Below are 19798 nucleotides of genomic sequence, written 5' to 3' on the forward strand. Positions count from 1 at the left end.
AGCGTCTGCCTTCAGCTCTGATCATGATCCCAGGGTCCTGGGATGGAGCTCCTCATCAGGATCCCTGCTTGGCGGGAAGCCTGCTTCTCCCTCTCCAACTCCCCCTGCCTGTGTTCCCTCTTTTACTGTGTCTCTCTCTGTCAAATAAATAAATAAACTCTAAAAATAAATAAATAAATAAAGATTAAAAAATAAAATAAAAATTTTATTTTTAGTCATCAGGTCACCATATATACATATATCAAATCATTGCACTGTGCATTTAAATTAATACAATGTTACATGTCAATTACATCTCAGCAAATCTGGAAAAAATATTTTACAAATAGTGAATTAATTGCATCAACTCCATTCATTCATTTAATGATTAAGCATTTATTCAGATAAGTGATGATAAAATTTCAGATAGGAGACATTCTTCCAGGCCGGTGGAGTAGAAAAACAATTCCAGGATTATGTGATAAATGTGGTGATAGTGGTATATATTCTACAGGCACATTCATTCAACTTTAGTGACTAGGAGGCCCCAGATACTCTCTACGGACCAGTCATGGCCCTTGTTTTTAGAAAAGAGAGACCAAGAGAGAACTGTAAGTCAAACAGGGGTTACAGATAAATGTATTGTGTGAGAAGTGTCCTAACAGAGGAAGTCTGGGCTATCCCAGGAACACAAATGAAGGAGACACATCTGTGTCAAATCCAACTGTCTTAGTTCCTCTGGCTGCATGAGGATCAACCACCATCATGAGCGACGTGGTTACCATCCAGACCAGGAAGTTCATGACCAACGGCCTACTTCACCCCGGAGAATACCATAGTAACTAAGACAGAAATTCGGGGAAAAACTAGCCAAAATGTACAAGACAACACCAGATGTCACCTTTGTATTTGGATCCAGAGCCTATTATGGTGAAGGGAAGACAAGACAACTGGCTTTAGGCTGATTTATGACTTCTTGGATCACGCCTTCAAAAATGAACCCAGATACAGACTTGGCGGGTATAAGAGGAAACAGATGTCAAGGAAACAGTGAAAGCAATGCCAGAACAGAATGAAGAGAGTTGGGGGACTGCAAAGGCCAACGTTGGTGCCGGTCAAAGTAAGCTGGGATCAGACACAGAAGGAGCGAAGACTCTGCAGTGACTTTACCTACAGCGATTGTGCAGATGTTTCACAAGAGGATAAATCAAGAAGTAATGTGTTTAAATAAACAAGCAAGTGATTTAAATACATTGAAATAAGTAATTTAAATAGATTTTATTTAGATTTCATTTAAGAAATAAATAAGTAATATAAAACTTTACTTACATAAGTAGATAAATAAATATGTAATTTACACAAGTTTCAGTTAAATAAATAAGTAATTCAAAACAAACTAGGGAATGGGAGAGTCTTGCTAGAGGAGGTACCATGGACATGAGCTAGAGGAAGGGGGCACACATCCTGGCAAAGAGTCCACATATCAAGACAGAGGACGTGAGCCCTCCACGTGTGTCCAGCAAACACAGCGTGGTTTGTTATGGCTGATGGGACGCGTTCTACATGTAGCTAACTGAAGAGGAATGAAGTTCAAGGTGTGGGCAGGAGCCAGAATATAGCATCTTTCATACTGAATCTTAGCATCACTTTCTGAATAATCCTTCCTTTTCACATAGAAATAAGAATGCTCGTTGAGTCCTTATTATGGGTCAGCGTCTCTTCCAAGTGCTTTCCATGTACTAACTCACTTAATTCTCACACTCATCCATGCTGTAGATACCAGCATTATCCCTTTTCTTACCTAACTTGGAAACTGGGGTGCAGAGAGGTTAAGTTACTTGTCCCCAGTCACACAGCTATATTTAAACCCACGCAGTCTGAGTCCAGAGGCTAAAACTGTTAAACACTCTGCCATTCATTATTATGGGATACTTCAAATAGTTAAAAGACTAAATTTTTAGAAAGTTATCTGGAGGCTATGGATTCTGGACAGTATTATTGTTCTATTCATTCTTATTCCAAAATCATGCTGTTTAAGTTGTGCTTTTTTTTTTTTCATGTTTTCATATCCAAAGGTAATCTGTGCCTTCACTATTTTCTTTTTCAGGGCTTTTTCTTTTTTTAAAAGATTTCATCCATTTATTGAATTGACAGGGGTGGGAGAGGGAGAAGCAGGCTTCCTGCTTGAGCTGGGTGCCTGATGCATGGCTCAATCCCTGGGAGCCCGATGCAGGGCTCGATCCCAGGACGCTGGGATCATGAGCTGAGCTGAAGGCAGACCCATAATGACTAAGCCACCCAGATGCCCCTTTTAGGGTTTTTTTTCCTTTTTCTTTTTTTTTCTTCTTTGTAATTATTGCCTATTTATTTGTCAAGTGAACTTTCACAATAATTTTGTTGAACTCCAGTTTGGGATTAGAGGATTTAGATTGAAAGCGCAGTTAAATGTATAAATTAAATGAGAAAGTATTCAGTGTTTCCATCCAGAAACTGCTATATACTGCTTCATTCATTTCTCTCAAATCTATGAATACATTTTTAAAATTTTCTTAAGATAGGTAGCATTTGATAAGAGTATCCTTAGATGTGTTATAATTTCTGCAGAAGTGTAATATCTTATTGTATTTCCTCATTCTGGATTATCAGCCTATAGGAATGCTACTTATTGGTATCGCTTCTCCTGAAACATGAAATAATAAAATTACCGCTCAAAACCCACGAACATCGGAAAGGTATACACTTTATTCAATAGTGTTCAAAACATTCAGAAAAGATTTGGGTCACATGAAAGGCTACAAAGAGAATATGGTATTTTTAGTCATTGTTTATCTATGTTTTAGTTATGCATTCAAACTACTGTCAGTGATGCGTTTTCATATCATTTTCCCCAGAGTAAGGCAGGAGGAAACAAGCAAATTACGTCGCTCTCCATGACCCATCCCAAGGCTCACAGTTCAAGCTAATCATTGACAGAGCTTTACAATCACAAGCTTTACTGAAGCGTTTGATAAGACAGGCGGGCAGTGAGCTGCCAGCGAAGCCAGGCTGTGCGGCTGGATCTCCAGGGAATGAATGGATTTTCCGCAGCGCCCATGAAAGAAACATACACTACAGGAAAAAAATGTGCAACCGCGGTCTGCAAAGATCTGTCATCCTGTCGGCATTTATTCTCCTACGAGCTGTTACTGGATTGTCTGGGGACGGAAGCGCTGTATGGTCTAAAACTCCTCATTTTAGTCCGGTAAATGAAAGTCAGCTGTTTCTCTATGACACTTTTCCTAAAAACTTTTTCTGGGGTGTTGGGACTGGAGCATTTCAAGTGGAAGGGAATTGGAAGACAGATGGAAAAGGACCCTCTATATGGGATCATTTCATCCAAACACACCTTAAAAATGTCAACAGCATGAATAGTTCCAGTGACAGTTACATTTTTCTGGAAAAAGATTTATCAGCCCTGGATTTTATTGGAGTTTCTTTTTATCAGTTTTCAATTTCCTGGCCAAGGCTTTTCCCTGATGGGATAGCGGCAGTTGCCAATGCAAAAGGTGTCCAGTACTACAATGCTCTTCTCGATGCTTTAGTACTGAGAAACATTGAACCTGTAGTTACTTTATACCACTGGGATTTGCCTCTGGCACTACAAGAAAAATATGGGGGGTGGAAAAATGAAACCATAACAGATATCTTCAATGACTATGCCACCTACTGTTTCCAGACGTTTGGGAACCGCGTCAAATACTGGATTACAATTCACAATCCGTATCTAGTCGCTTGGCATGGGTATGGGACAGGTATGCATGCTCCTGGAGAGAAGGGAAACTTAGCAGCTGTCTACACTGTGGGACACAACCTAATCAAGGTACTGTACCACCTGTAAGCTGGCTTCATGTTAAAGCTTCCGAATGTAAGGGGCAGGAGTTAAAAAGAAATGCTAAGAAATGTATCTTGTGTTTAAATAATTCTTTTTATTGACAACAACTCAACTCATGGTAGTCTAACTCACAAGTTCTCGCCTCTAATTTCACATTTAAGGTCGAGCTTTATGTATCTAAGCTCTTAGTAATGTGTTAAGCCAATTTTTATCCTTAAGGGTTGCGCTTTAAAAATTTTTTTAACTCTTGGGGGCGCCGGGGTGGCTCAGTGGATTAAAGCCTCTGCCTTGGGCTCAGGTCATGATCTCAGGGTCCTGGGATCAAGCCCCACATCGGGCTCTCTGTTCAGCAGAGAGCCTGCTTCCCACTCTCTCTCTCTGCCTGCCTCTCTGCCTACTTGTGATCTTTATCGTCAAAGAAACAAAAATCTTTTAAAAATAAATAAATAAATATGACTTGCAAAATTAAAAAATAAGTTTAACTCTTAAAATCTACAAGTAGGCATTAGAGTGTGAGAACATGAGTTTCCTTTCATTCAGTGAAAAACCAGTACTTTAGAAATCTAGTTGCTGAACCCTTTTCTGACAATGTGTAACCATTTCAGAAATTTTTTACAGCTTGACCTTTTCCAGTCACCCTTTGTGGTTAGTATTGTTATTCTTAGTGACACTTAGCAGTAATAAGCTAAATACATGTTAACTAACTGATCTGTATTAAACACAGGAATGGAGAAAAATGCACTTCACAGTTGGTTTTATCTGTGTTACATGGCAGAAAAGATGAGGCTAACTGTTCTAGGAGGTAAAATTACACTGGTAATATAAAAACTGGGAAAACTATTCTCCACTCGGTTTTAAAAGCTAGAGTTAAAGTTGGGAGATGTTCAAGTTACTAAAACAGTGAAAATGTAAGCAAAGTAATAGCAAATATTGGTTGGATGCTTACTGTGTACCAAAGACAATACTAAGCATTCTGTATGCATTATCACAGCTAATCCTCATAATAACTTTGTGAACTAAGTCCTATTAGCATCCTCATTTTAAAGATAAGGAAACTGAAGCTTAGTAGGATTACGTGAATTAATTCATAGATGACAACATAATTAAACACCAAATGTCTTTATTAAGAATGTTTTTAAAAGAGCGATATTTCAGGGATTTTTTTTTTAGGATTTTTTTTTATTAATTAAATTTATTTATTTTCAGCATAACAGTATTCATTATTTTTGCACCACACCCAGTGCTCCATGCAATCTGTGCCCTCTATAATACCTACCACCTGGTTCCCCCACCTCCCCCCCCCCCCCCACCACTTCATTCCCCTCAGATTGTTTTTCAGGGATTTTTAAAGTGACTTCGTCTCACACTGAAGCCAATATCTAGAATCAGGTTAAACTTCTTGAGTCCAATAGTTTCCTTGGGGAAAATAAATTACTCTGGACTCTTGTCACATTTTGAAAATGAAGACAGTTTATTAGTACTGTTTCATAATGTGCTAGGAGGAGTAATTTGATTTTTGATAATCAAACGTGAAATGTGTAAAAGTAGAAAAAATGTATAGGAACATAAAATTACTCCAAGGTCTAAATTTGCACATTCAAAAATACCTACCCACCTTCTTTTCTTTTTGAACTTGCTGGGCGATTATATTATACACAGGTGTTGTACTATGGTTCAGTCGCATCTGCCTTTGCCATAAACAAATTGTATTATAACTTCAAGGTCATTTAAGGTATCTCTGACTAGCGTTGTCTATAGAACCTATGATTGCTGTGAGGGTGTACTGTAATTTGGCAAGTAAGACCTTAAAGGGGAGAAAACGTAGAGCTATTAATGATGAAGATTGTGCATATATAAGTTAGAAAACTGTTCCTTTTATCTAGTTCTTTAAATTATTAAAATGTATGCATTTATAAATGCTACAGGCTTGTGTAGATTGAGAAACATCAGATTGTACCAGAGTATATATAGTGAAAAAGTTCAATTCCTCTCTCCCTTTCCACCTGACAATTTCAGCCTCGGGGAAGCTACTGTTGGTGGTCTTTTATATAATCTTTTTAGAGTTAAATAGGCACATACTTGCCCATATATGTTTATTTAACCTTCTTAAAAGAAAAACGTTCTCAATTGTTGAAGTTTTCTGTCACCTTGAAAAATGTTCACAATAGGAATTTTCAGGAACAATATACTTTAGTGGTTAATTTAAAGCCTTAAAAACTGGCTATTGGATAAAAAAAATACACGGGAAAAAGTTGTAACTAACCAATAGACATTGCTTTCAAACTTCACATATAAAATGCTGTATTTTCAGATGTTTTTCATTGTCCCCTAATTCAAGACAGACTCTGCCTTTAACACAAAATTAGTACTCTCCAATAGTGAAATAAATTTTATTGTTTTAAATTGAGGCATTACATTTTTAAATTATTGACTTTTCCAAATAATTTCTCCTATCTCTTTAAAATTTCTAAATCACTAGCTCAAATAAGGAGTGTAAGGGGTCCCTTGAAATCAGCCAGAAAGTGGAATATCCTTCTTAGCCCAGAGACATAGAGCTCCAGAGAGAAATCTTGCAATGGTTTGGTAGCCCGAGGTGAACTCATTTTTCCCACTGGTTCCTTCTCTGTTCTTCCTTTGACATGGAAAAGATTAATTTGATATTTTATGTCGTAATCAGGTATTTATTCCTTATTTTCCCACCTGTGACCCAGAAGCAGCATTCTTGAGGATTTGTTTTGAGTCCGAGTTCAAACATTTCACTAAGTTTTAAAAAAAAGCCTAATATAAAAATCAACTTGGGGCGCCCGGATGGCTCAGTGGGTTAAAGCCTCTGCCTTTGGCTTGGGTCATGATCCCAGAGTCCTGGGATCGAGCCTTGCATGGGGCTCTCTGCTTAGTGGGGAGCCTGCATCCCCTCTCTCTCTCTCTGCCTCCCTGTCTGCCTACTTGTGATCTCTGTGTGTCAAATAAATAAATAAAATCTTTAAAGAAAAAAAACCTCAATCAACTTTATTCCTCACCCCTCAGACACTGATAAAAGATTTCATAGTGGCTCTTGGGGTCTTTCCAGTTCCAGGATAACCTTGAAAACTCCATTTCAGTCTGCAGTGTCCTGGTTTGGAGAAAACCTGAATGGCCTAGTCAGTTCTGAGACTGACCTGGACTTTAAATCCCAACTTTATTGCAGATTTGGTGATTACATTACAGTGAGTCTAAGCTTCAGGTAAAAAAAAAAAAACCAAAAAACAGAACTGCCATAATCATACCCATTAAGAGATGCTCCACTCTGGGTTTTGAGGAGTATTTGGAACAGAGAGAGTACATTTTTTGACTTGGCCATCTCTAAGCATGATAATCATGGCTTTAAATATATCTGCAATCTTGGCAACAACCTTGCCAGGTGCCTATTATTATCCTCCATGCTTTATGCACAGAGTGATTATTTCTAACATACATCCTGCCTTGCATACAATCCATTTAAGTGGCTCTCCAAAGCTTTTGGGACTAAAGTCCTGATTTTTCACCAAGATACTCAACCCACAACCCCTGGCCTCTATTCCAGGCTCCTTCCTGGCCACTCTCCCATGCCCATCACTAATGCCAGCCCATTGTACCCCATGATCTACTATAGTGCATGAATGGCAGTGTCTTGGTCTTACCTCATTGTTCCTCTCCCACTCAGCCTTTACTAACATTCTGTCCTGTGAGGATGCCCTTCGAACTCCCTACTTGACCCATCTGATGTCCTTCAAGACTCCGTTTAGGCAGTCACCACCTCCAAGTTGTTCTTGACTTGTTGGGGTTAGTGTCCCTCCTAACGGGTCCCATAATTAAGACAGGATTGCTTCTGTCATAGCACTCATACTATATGCTACTCTTTGGTCTCCCCAAGTAACCTGAGAGCTCCTGGAAAGGAGAGGCTCTTCTTTGTCTTTGTGTTTCCAGCACCGAGCACAGAATATTACATACATGCTGTAATGTATGTAATATTTTTGTTGCATGAGTAGTGTAGGATTTCTATCTCAAATCCTGCAATTGAAAAACCAATCTCGAGTTCAAAATTCATACTTCGTTGCATTATAGCTGATTCTTGAAATATTACCCATGTTGATCTACTGGTATATTAGTCAGGACTTTTTGGTTGGGAGGGACAGGAGCCTAATTCAAGACACCTTAGCAAGAATGGACGATTCCCTGGCTGAGTAGCCAAATCAAAGGACAAATGACCCCATAATGAGAACACTGTCAGAAGTCCTTCATCTCCCTCTCTCATGTCCTTTCCTTCTTGGGGGTTGGCATCCTTCTCTCTTCTGTAGAAGAAAGATTTCTCTCTTTCAAGTCCAGTTTTTAAAATCCTCGAGATGGATTCCAGCCTATATGGCCCTCTTGCTCTCATCCCTCAGATCAGCAAAGCCCCAAGTTTTCACATTAGTAAAGGCAGTTAAGATGTCTGTTTTCTTTCTATTTTTAAGCCAATCAATATGCATGAAAATTTAAATTTGTAGGTCCCCCCCTCAAAAGGGAACATCTGAGAGCCCCTAAGTAAACATGCACAGAAGTTGAGGGAGATGAGTTTGCTCGTAAGAGGGGAAGTCATTCCGTTTATTATGCCACAAAATAGCTTCCATGATAGTTTTGACTTCATTGCTTTAAATTTTTATCTTTCGTAGACATGCACTGTTTACATAGTGTCGGGATTTCTCAACCTCAGGACTGTTGACACTTCGGGTCAAGTAATTCTTTTCTGTGGTGGGGTGTTCTGTGCAATGTAGAATGTTCCTTGGCCTCTCCCCACTAGAAAATAGTAACTCCCTTGTCCCCAGGCTTATGACAGCAAAACTGCCTCCAGACATTGCCAAATGGCCCCAGCAAGTGGCAGGCAAAATTCCTCTCCTTTCCCTCTTCTGAAAAGCACTGATATGAACCTCTACTAGATAACTGGGCTGAAGACATGAAGCATAAATAGCAAGGATTTTGAAAGAGAAGTAGTATGAGGGACATAAAGTTCCCTCAATTTTAGAAAATCGTCTCGAGATTTTCACCAGAGCTGCAAGTTGTGTAGATAAACTCTAAATTAGTTTATGTCTAGTTTGGCTTTTCACACGTTGAGAATCGAGATTGCCCCACTAGCTCACGTTGTTGGTGAAACACTTGTAAGAACTGCCCCCAAGGGTTTCTCTCAGAGACTTACTTACTCACAAACCAAACACCAATTGTATTTTTTGAAAGCTTGTACTTTTTCAAAAGCAAAATTCAAGGATTCAAACAAACATAAACAATTTTTTATCCATTTTTGATGCCACAACAAAGTTCGGGTTTTTTGTACATGGCTTCATGTTGGGTTTTTTTGCTGGGTTTGGTTTTGAGGTTTTGGGTTTGTTTTGTTTTGTTTTGTTTTTGGTTTGTTAGCACATCCAAGTGCCACGTGTACCATTATTTACTAAAATGTTTTTCTTTAAAATGTTTATTTTGAAATGAAATTTTTTTTCCTGCAATACATGAGGCCAGTCAAATACCCTTAAAATAAGTTTGTAACATTTAACAAAAAATTTCATCTTCATTACACCTAAGGTGATGACTTTGCACAAAGTGCACAAAGAGGAGGATGTATCAGACTTGGAAAACACCACGTTAATACATTTGATCCTAAAACCAAACACAGTGTGCCATTTTAAAATGTGTCATAAAATGCTTTTTCTTATGTAATTAAAATAGTTTGAATAATGTAACACTATTAAATGGGAAAATGCTAATATTTATGCACATGTTATAGGAGCCTCTTAAATATCCATAATTTATTTTCTGAGTATTTTCAATTTATTTAACATAAACTTTTCAATACAATTTTTAACAAAGTAGGCTTATGTAAAATAAAATATATGCCAACACTTTTTTGTATATTACACACTAATGATGAAATTGTTTTTCAAATTCCTCAGGGGTTCAAGAGATTGCTTAATACTGTGAAAGAGGCTTTCAGGACAAGAAATCTTAGGAAACTGTACTCAAGGTCAAGGCCTCACCAGGGTGTTCCTGAGCCTGGGATAAAACTTGATTTATTCCCTATTTTTCTACCTCTTTGCAGAATGATGTCTTAATATTTCTTGGCATCATTCCCTCAGAGAAGCTCACACCAGGCTGGGTATGTGTTAAGTATCCAACAAATAGTTCAATTGATTTTCAATTATTTCAATAGTTCAATTATTTTCTATTTAAGGAAGATCTACCTGTCCTAGAGAGGATTTAAAACTGCCACTGAATAAAATTGAATTGAATTGAATTTCAATTTCAATTATTGAAATTGAAATGAATTTCAGACAGACAGACAGACACACACACACACACACACACACACACACACACTCCAGCATGGATTCTGGCATTAACACATAGTCTTTTTAAAACAAGCAAATCAATAATGTATGCCTGTTTCTACTAAAAAATTTTACATTAAAAGCCCATCCTGTAACAAGCTGCAGAATATTGAAGACACCTGAAACTGAGTAATGTGTTCATGAAGACCCACTATAGTATTCTTTCCATTTTTATATGTTATGAACATTTACACTGGGTGGCTCAGTGGGGTAAGCCTCTGCCTTGGACTCAGGTCATGATCCCAGGGTCCTGGGATCGAGCCCTGCATCGGGCTCTCTGCTCAGTGGAGAGCCTGTTTTCTGTCTCTCTCTCCACCCACCTCTCTGCCTACTTGTGATCTCTGTCTGTCAAATAAATAAATAAAATCTTTTTTTAAATTTTTAAAAAATAAAAGAAGTAAAGAGATTATTTTTATTTTAAAAGAAAACAATTGTCTTTATGTAGTATACTTCTTAAAGGCCCTATTACAATTCCTAACCAAAATTTAGTGTTAAAATTCAAGACACAGCAATGATGTGAAAAAGCCACCATTCACATGATTAATAGCCAAGACTTCTTTGCCAACAGGATTAGTATGCTGCAACTACTTTCTTGAACAAGAGGGCTGCAGTGTTTTACAGGCACATTTAAATAGATTGAATGTCATTTTTTAAACCTCTTCTGTCTAAGCCCCCACCAATAGCTGAAGACTAAGTATAATATTTTGAAATGGAAAGGGTTTTTTTTACCCTACAATAGTTGCCAGAGCCAAAATTCAAATCTTACCCATCCAAATCCAAGCTAACAAGGTTTGATGACATGAATCAGCTACGTAGCTTCGGTGAAAAAGAACAATTTATGGTCTTGAAGCCCATGGAAGCCACTTGCATTGACACTGACTCACAGACATTTAACTTCACTTTGCCTATTTAAAGACCAGAACCACCCATCGACATGTTCCCCCCCCCCAAAAAAAATCTATAAACAGTTTATCCCTGGGACAGCTGAGTGGCTCAGTTGACTAAGAACTGCCTTCAGTTCGGGTCGGGTCATGATCCCAGGGGCGGGGATCGAGCCCTGCATTGGACTACTTGCTCAACGGGGAGCCTGTTCCTCCACCTGCCACTCTCCCTGTGTGGTTCTCTCTCTCTCTGACAAATAAATAAATAAAATCTTAAAAAAAAAAATTTATCCTTGACTCATACATTAACCATGATATTTCCCATGTGTCCCCAGGATTCTAGAGTTTTATTTGCCCACAAATTTAGTGTCCCATTAAAGTAATGTTTGGTCCTTTCTGTGTGCACTTGGCAAAACCATCTGAAGTTTAAATAAATGTTAACACAATTATTCATTGAATTAGTTAATCCATGATGCTTGTATTAAATCCCAACTCATCTCCCTTAAGATCTAAGACATCTCTAATAAAATATAGAAAGTATGGATCCAACAAGTTAAGACTTGCATCCTTAGAGGCATTTCTGATCAAATTTGAATAAAAAGATAAAAACTGCCTGTGGGTAAGAATTGTCAAAGGCAGTTCCCATAACCAAAATACCATGGTTAGATATGAGTTCTATTTTTAAAAAAACCTATTTATAAAAGACAGTTTGTTTTCTAAAATCTTCAAGAGAGCAATATTTACTTTTTCTAATTGTTAATTAGAAAAAGTTATACTTCAGTGAATGATTAACAAGAGTTTAAATAAATGTAATTATAAATGTTCAGAGAGTAACATTATGATCATATTTAAACAGCTTGATTTGATACAGATACTTTCATACACGGAAAATTTGGCCCAACTAGAAATCAGAAAATACTATAAACACTGAAAGCCGTACTAGATATGATGCAATAAATGAACTGAGGAAAACTTTACATTTGCTGGTAGAGTACAATAAGCCATTTACTTGTATATAAAAAATTAATTGCATATGAAAAATCTTACTGAGAAAACTCAACACTCATTTAGTCTATGTTCAAAGAAGAGGGAAACATTAAACCATTAAACATGAAGGATTCTGTTGCTGAAAAGTGGTAGGAAGCGGAGAAAAGATCCGGACCTTCTAACTTCTTCACCAGGAAAGAGTGACTCACTGACGTCATTCAAATGGTTCCTGGGCGATCTTCTGGAAAATATTTGGGGGATGTCTCCCAGCTGAGGAAACCCCGATCTTTAGTACTGGGGGCAGTGTACTGAAGGGTTCTTCATAGTGTCATATCTTGACCAGAGATTATGCGACTAAATCTTTAAAAAGAGGGCTGGGGCTTTACCGCTATCATTCTTTTATGTTATCTGTATATGTATTGTATGTCTCCTGCTTTTCCCTTTGAATATCAACATACTGGGACACCTGGGTGACTCAGTGGGTTAATGCCTCTGCCTTCGGCTCAGGTCATGATCCCAGGGTCCTGGGATCGAGCCCCACATTGGGCTCTCTGCTCAGCCAGGAGCCTACTTCCTCCTCTCTCTCTGCCTGCCTCTCTGCTTACTTATGATCTCTCTCTGTCAAATTAAAAAAAAAAAAATCTGAATATCAACATACTACTATGGAGTAAAAAGACATCCTTTTTTTTTTTTTCCCCTAAGATTTTATGTATTTATTTGACACACAGAGATTACAAGCTGGGGGAGCAGCAGGCAGACCCGCTCAGCGGGAAGCCTGATGCAGGGCTGGATCCGAGGACCCTGCTATCATGACCTGAGCAGAAGGCAGACACTTACCACCCAGGCGCCCCCAAAAGGCATTCTTTAATAGACAATGGAATCTAGAATAACAACATTTCATTAAAGATGTCATTTATTTATTTGACAGAGAGAGAGAGAGAGATCACAAGGAGGCAGAGAGGCAGGCAGGGGGTAGGGGGAAGCAGGCTCCCCGCTGAGCAGAGAGCCCAATGTGGGGCTCAATCCCAGGACCCTGAGATCATGACCTGAGCCAGAGGCAGAGGCTTTAACCCACTGAGCCACCCAGGCACCCCTTAAAGTATTTTCATCAAGCTTTCCACCATGCTCTGCTTAGTTGTTAGTTCAGTTCTTCTTTGTATAAATATTTCTCAAACCAGCTGATGAATGAATAAGACTATTAATTCATTGTATGTGATATTGGTAACAGATAATTCAGCAATTGGATAAACACTGCAATTTCCAGGGCACCTGGGTGGCTCAGTGGCTTAAGCCTCTGTCTTCGGCTCAGGTCGTGATCTCAGGGTCCTGGGATTGAGCCCCATATCGGGCTCTCTGCTCAGCAGGGAGCCTGCTCCCCCCCCACCCCTGCCTGCCTCTCTGCCTACTTGTGATCTCTGTCTGTCAAATAAATAAATAAAATCTTAAAAAAAAAACACACGCACACACACAAAAAAAACACTGTAATTTCCAGAATTAAGGGCATTTATTAAAAGCCTGAAATATTTTTAGGTAATTTAAAAAAAATTTTTTTTTTAATGTATCTGAGAGAGAGAGCACGAATAGGGGCAGAGGAGCAGAGGGAGAAGGACAAGCAGACTCCACGGTGAGCAAGGAGCATGATATAGGGCTTCATCCCAGGACCCCGAGATTGTGACCTGAACCAAATGAGCCAGCCAGGTACCCCTAGAATAACAATTTTTTACTTAAGTTTCAGTTTTTTTTCCTTTGAGATTTTTGGAACTTTAGAGAAACTAAAGAGTAACAGCGTACAACAATTAAATTAGCAGACAGAAAACATTTGTTTCTACCAATTCTTGACTTTTTTAAACTACAAAAATAGGGACACCTGGGCAGCTCAGTGGGTGAAGTGTCTGCCTTGGGCTCAGGTCATGGTCTCAGGGTCATCCGGCTTCCTTGCTCAGTAGGGAGCCTGCTTCTCCCTCTGTCTGCTGCTCCCCCTGTTTGTGCGCGCGCGCGCTCTCTCTCTCTCTCTGACAAATAAATAAATAAATAAATAAATAAATAAAATCTTAAATAAATAAATTATAAAAAGAATGCATTTTTAATGCAAAACACTCAAGCAATACAGAGAGACATAAAGTAAAAAATGAACAGTCTCCTTTTTCCTTGCTTCCCAGCCCCACACCAATGTCCAAATACTTTTCTATGTGCATATGAACACATACATACAATTACTTCTTTCACAAAATTTGCATCATATTCTTACATTAAGTTTTGATTATCGTCTCTGATAAATTGAAATCCAAAAATATCCTGCTTTTATCCCTATCTTCTCTTCTCTTTCCTATTAGAGGTTATAGTTCATCTGAAGGCAGGAGCTATCTTGTGAACGTTGTTTTCTTTTTCCGAACGCCTACCAAAGTGCTTTGTATATGTTAAATAAGGATTTGTAGACTTGAATTTAAACAATTGTTAGTGTGAATGAATGCAGAGTGCAGAGAAGGACATCATAATAGCTGGGGATTGAAGGAAAGAGGTCAAATGATATTTTGCAACTTGCTTTTGCTGTTGTGTGTAATTTCTATAAGGGAGGAAAAAAAATAAGCAGAAGGTAATGCTGGTGAATTCTTGGTTTGTCTGGGTACTGCTGTGGTGTCCCAACTGGTAAGGGTGCATGACGGTGTCAACGCCAGGACTCACAGCTCAGCTCTTCCCTGAGAGTGTCGCTGGGATCCGAAATCACATGGCTTTTAGGGCGTGCTGGCCCTTGTTTTGGGGCCTCTGTGTCGATGGCATAAAAGTATGCTTCAAAGGCATACAGATTAAGGTGCATAATGTCCTAGAAATGACAGCAAATGAGGAAGCCGAAAGACTTCATTCTAATTCTAGCTTTGCCCCTGAGACCTTGGGCAAGTCCCTTATGTCTTGGGCATCTCATCCACAAAGAGGAGATTTTTGAAGGTTGGGTCAAGTTCAAGGTCCAGGTCCAGGGCCAAGTCTCAGGTCCATCCTCTAACCCAACATAGCAGGCAAGAGCACAGAACTTGGAGCAATAGGGTACCTGGGTGGCTCAGTCATTAAGTGTCTGCCTTCGGCTCAGGTCATGATCCCAGGGTCCTGGGATTGAGTCCCGCATCAGGCTCCCTGCTCAGTGGGGATCCTATTTCTCCCAGTCCTACTTCCCCGGCTTGTGTTCCCTCTTGCTGTCTTTCTTTCTCCAAAAAATAAATAAATTAAATCTTAAAAAAGTAAAAAAAAAGAACTTGGAGCAATACAGCATGCTGATTTGGTTTGTGAAACTGGGCAGGTTATTTATTTAACCTTCTTCCCCCTTGGTCTCCTCTCCTCTAAAGTAGAATGCTTATTAGAGTACCTACCATAATTCTCTTGAATGAGGATTAAATGAGATAGTATGTGGGAAGCACTTTAGAACAGTGCCCAGCACATCAGGCACGAGATCCGTGTTAGTTCTTATGACTATTTATATGATTCATTTTCTATGGTCCTGTAATTTCATCACTGTTCCGTTCTATCTGATCATGAAAGTCACTCATCTTTAAGGACCATTTCATTGTGATTTTCTTGGAAATTGTGCTGTGGGGAATGCTCTCTTCCCATCTTGGCTTTAACATTTACAACAGTGTAAAGATCTGGATCCTCAGTCAAGATGATCAAGTGTGGACGTGGTCCCTAAGGGCTCATTTAGCCTCTGACACCAGTGAGGACAATATCTAATGCCAGCTTTGCGGGTTCTCAGAAAGAAGCCCAGGGAATTACACATGAATGTTCCATGCCATGCTGGGCACTTGGACAATCACATGGCTTTTTGAAAACCCCAAATTTCCTGGAAAGTCCTCCTTGAACTTTGTAGGTGATCCTGAATTTCAGACATAATAAATATTTTCTCAGCATGTGAGAGTAGGCTACAATACCGTCATTCTATCACTCTTCAGCTCTTTTAATCAATTCCAAGCAAGTACAGCAGAAATTAATTTAACATATAACTTTAAAACAGTATGTTATGGTTCGTGTCCAATGGTCCTCAACTGCTTCAAAATTTAGAAGTGATGGGATGGGGCACCTGGGTGGCTCAGTCAGTTAAGCATCTGCCTTCAGCTCAGTTCATGATCTCAGGGTCCCAGGATTGAGTCCCGCATCAGGCTTTCTGCTCAGTGGGGCGTCTGCTTCTCCCTCTCCCTCTGCTCCTTCCCACTGCTCATGTGCTCTCTCTCTCAATAAGTAAATTTAAAAAAAAAAAAAAAAAAGAGCTGATGGGACATACAGAAAGCAGGATGGTTTGGTAAGGTGATCAGAGATGCCTGAGTTCAAATATAGCTTTCCCCGTGTTCAGCCTCTATGAATTTCAGTTTCTTTTCTAAAATGGAAAAAATGACATCTGCTTCGCGGGGGCTATGCGACCAATATCGTCTGTCAGGTGACCAGCTAACTAGCTGATCCCTACTGGGCATTCACTCAGCAAGGATTCTATGCCAGGCTTTTCTCTGTACAATTGTGAACAAGACAGATAGTAAGCCCTCGAGAAGCTCATAGGCCAGGCACAGTTCTACAATGCATGGGCCTGAGACATACAACCTAGGGGACCCTCTGTGAGAAAATGCCCCCAAAAGTATGGACACAGGGGCGCCTGGGTGGCTCAGTGGGTTAAAGCCTCTGCCTTCGGCTGGGGTCATGATCCCAGGGTCCTGGGATCGAGCCCTACGTCGGGTTCTCTGCTCATCAGGGAGCCTGCTTCCTCCTCTCTGCCTGCCTCTCTGCCTACTTGTGATCTCTGTCTGTCAAATAAATAAAATCTTAAAAAAAAAAAATGCTTCTAAATACAATCTGGCTTCCAACCCACTTAGAACATTTTATAGGGACCCACGCAAGTGAGGGGTTCATGGAAAATCGGCCTTTGTTGCCGGGCCTAAAACTAGTAGGTCTTATTTTCATATTGGAATAATGGTGTTATTTGTAACTTCCACAGTGGCTTCTGCATTGACTGTTCCTTCCTAAATCCTCAGGAAAAGCTGCAAGTCACTCATCCTGGCCATTTTAGCTTCAATTATACTCTGAGATATGGTCCTTTTGCATGAAAAAATTACCAACAGGATCCCAATTGTTAATGTAATAATAACAGGAAGCTGAAAATACCATTCCGACCTCTGGAGAGTTGGCACGTCAATGTTCTCCTCGCGCAAGGAAATTGAACTTTAGTTAAGCATCAATTTGCTGCTATTGATTTCTTCAAAGCTCCCTCCCAATGTGGGAAACCCACAAGTGCTTCACTTAATTAATGATGAGCTTTATTCTAGACCTCTTTTCCCCTCTGCATTGCCAGTTTAGACTCTGACTCAAGCATTAGTTGAATTTAGTAATAATATCATTGAAATTAGAATTCTGTAACAATGTTAAAACCATGGGTTTTTTGGTTTTGTTTTGTTTTTTAAGATTTTATTTATTTATTTGACAGACAGAGATCACAAGCAGGCAGAGAGGCAGGCAGAGAGAGAGGAAGAAGCAGGCTCCCTGCCGAGCAGAGAGCCCGATGTGGGGCTCGATCCCAGGACCCTGAGATCATGACCAAAGCCAAAAGCAGAGGCTTAACGCACTGAGCCACCCAGGTGCCCTGGTTGTGGAATTTTAAAATAAATTTTCTTTAACAGTTTTTATTTGATTCTTTATGAAATAATTTTAACAATAATCATGTTCAGAGTTCCCATGAAGATATTTCCACCACAATGTGACTAAAATCATGCACGGCTTTGGAAATTTAGCTTTTGACAAAGGATGCGGGGGCTCCTTAAATATGGACACGTGTGATGTGCTAGGATTTTTATTCCGTCTTCAACCCGTGCCCTCCACAAGCATCCCACCATGTCCTCCTGACCTCTACCCCCACTTACATCTTGTTTCTAAAGTTGTGCCTGCTATCTTATTTGCTTCCTATCATTCAGAGAACTTATCTGAGTCTGGTCTTCCAGAGGCATCCAAGAAAGCTGCTACATTAGAGAAAAGGAGGAACAGAATGAGATATTCGGCCCCTGGCTGTCTCTCAGTGACATCAGGCCCTGATAGCTGGTTCAGAAAGAAAAAGCGGCTGACTTCCCCTTTAAGCTACTGAACCTAAAGAACAAAGGTTGAAGCTCCCTTAAATCAATCATTCCAAAGGTAGATGGCCTTGTACAAGATAGAGGGTAACCTTGAAAATCGCACAAGGACTATTGTGCAAGGTTGCAGGGCCCAGGCTGAACTCCTGCACCCCATTTTAGTTCTCCCAGTAGACCTCCTTTATGAGTGTCAGACCAAAGGACACACCTAGATATCTCTGTTCCATCAAGATCTATGTCTAACTCACTAACTCGGAGCAATACTTTTTACCTTATTACTTGGCAAACAGGATCAAGCTATAACCCTAAGGGCCACTCGAAGCCCCTCCCCCACGGTCCCCACAGGAGAGTGGAGAGCGGTCTTCAGTCCAGAGCAAAGATAACCCTAGATACCTCGATAGCCTCTGCAAATAGTAGCAAAGGTGAAAGACACACTGTGAATACGAAGGTCACCTTGGGGCATGACCACACACGTGTGTATGTAACTATATATGCGCATCTCCAGAAAAGTCTCTTGGAAGGGAATTGCAAATATACGTTGTCTGTTGTCTTCTAAGCGGTCCTTGTTTCTCATTAAAATGCTGATGCAACCAAGATTTTATCATAGGTTACATCACTTTCATATTGTCACTGAACTAGGCACTAGAACATCTGTCTTGAAATCCCCTTCTCCATTTTTTGTTCCTAGGATGACGGATGTGATAAGCACTTCCCGATGCCATCTCTTCCCTTTAGTGTCTGATGACATCGTATGTGCGAGGCAGCTGGTTTGTGACTTGGAATCTGGCTTGTTTAGTGCTTTACGGTTTTCACATCAGAGGGCCCCACAGCCCTGAAGAGACGTATGGATCGCTGTGGTTTTTGTGAATGAAATTACTGAGGTTAGCAGGGGATTAAGGCACAGATCAGAATAGAGCTAAGAATGCTGCCTTTGGGTTCTAATGATTGCTTTTGTATCAAATCAGGGAAAAAAAAAAAAAAAAGCAGTCTTCAAGTCTTTCTATGGGGATTCCAGCCCCAGAAAAGCCCACAAAGAGCAACTAAGTCCACTTGAGGTGAAGGCTGTCCCAGGCTCCCCTGTGATTCCTTCCAGAAGCTGAAGTCAGGCGGCGGCCTGAAACTTCCCCAGAAGGAGACCATTCTTAAGTATCCTCGGGAATGTTTGGGTGCTAAATGATTCTGGGATCTTCCAGTGAAAATTGAGTAAGGACTGGTGGAACATAGGTAATACTTCAAAGCATCTGCTCCTTCCGAAAATCTTTCAGGGGGTGATTTAAATGAGCTATTTTGCGTAAAGCAAGGAGGCATCCATCAGTCTGGGAATCCTTTCTTCCTATGTTAACACCTATCTCTCCCCATCCTAGTCCAATGTATGGGACATTTTCAGTGTCCACAGGATCTATTAGGTTGTTGTTGTTGCTTTAAAGATTCCTTTATTTATTTGAGAGAGAGAGCACACGTCCACGCACATGCACACGAGCAAGGGAGGAGCAGAGGGAAGGGGGTCAAGCAGACTCCCGGAACCGGAAGCTGGTCGGTCGTGGGGCTCCATCCCAGGAGCCCAAGATCATGACCTGAGCTGAAATCAAGCTTCCGACCCTCAACCGACTGAGCCAC

General features: G+C 40.0%; 1 protein-coding gene across 1 annotated transcript in view; it reads left to right on the forward strand.

Annotated features, from left to right (window-relative positions):
- Nucleotides 1-3000: 3000 nt before the first annotated feature.
- KLB (klotho beta) overlaps nt 3001-19798 on the forward strand; it is a 35052-nt gene continuing 18254 nt past the window's right edge. The window contains exon 1 of the mRNA XM_059382659.1: nt 3001-3838. Within this exon, the coding sequence (XP_059238642.1) occupies nt 3101-3838 (738 nt within the window). The 5' untranslated portion in view covers nt 3001-3100. The remainder of the gene's footprint in view (nt 3839-19798) is intronic.

This window comes from Mustela nigripes, chromosome 1 (assembly GCF_022355385.1).
Source record: "Mustela nigripes isolate SB6536 chromosome 1, MUSNIG.SB6536, whole genome shotgun sequence".
NCBI classification, from domain to species: Eukaryota; Metazoa; Chordata; class Mammalia; order Carnivora; family Mustelidae; genus Mustela; species Mustela nigripes.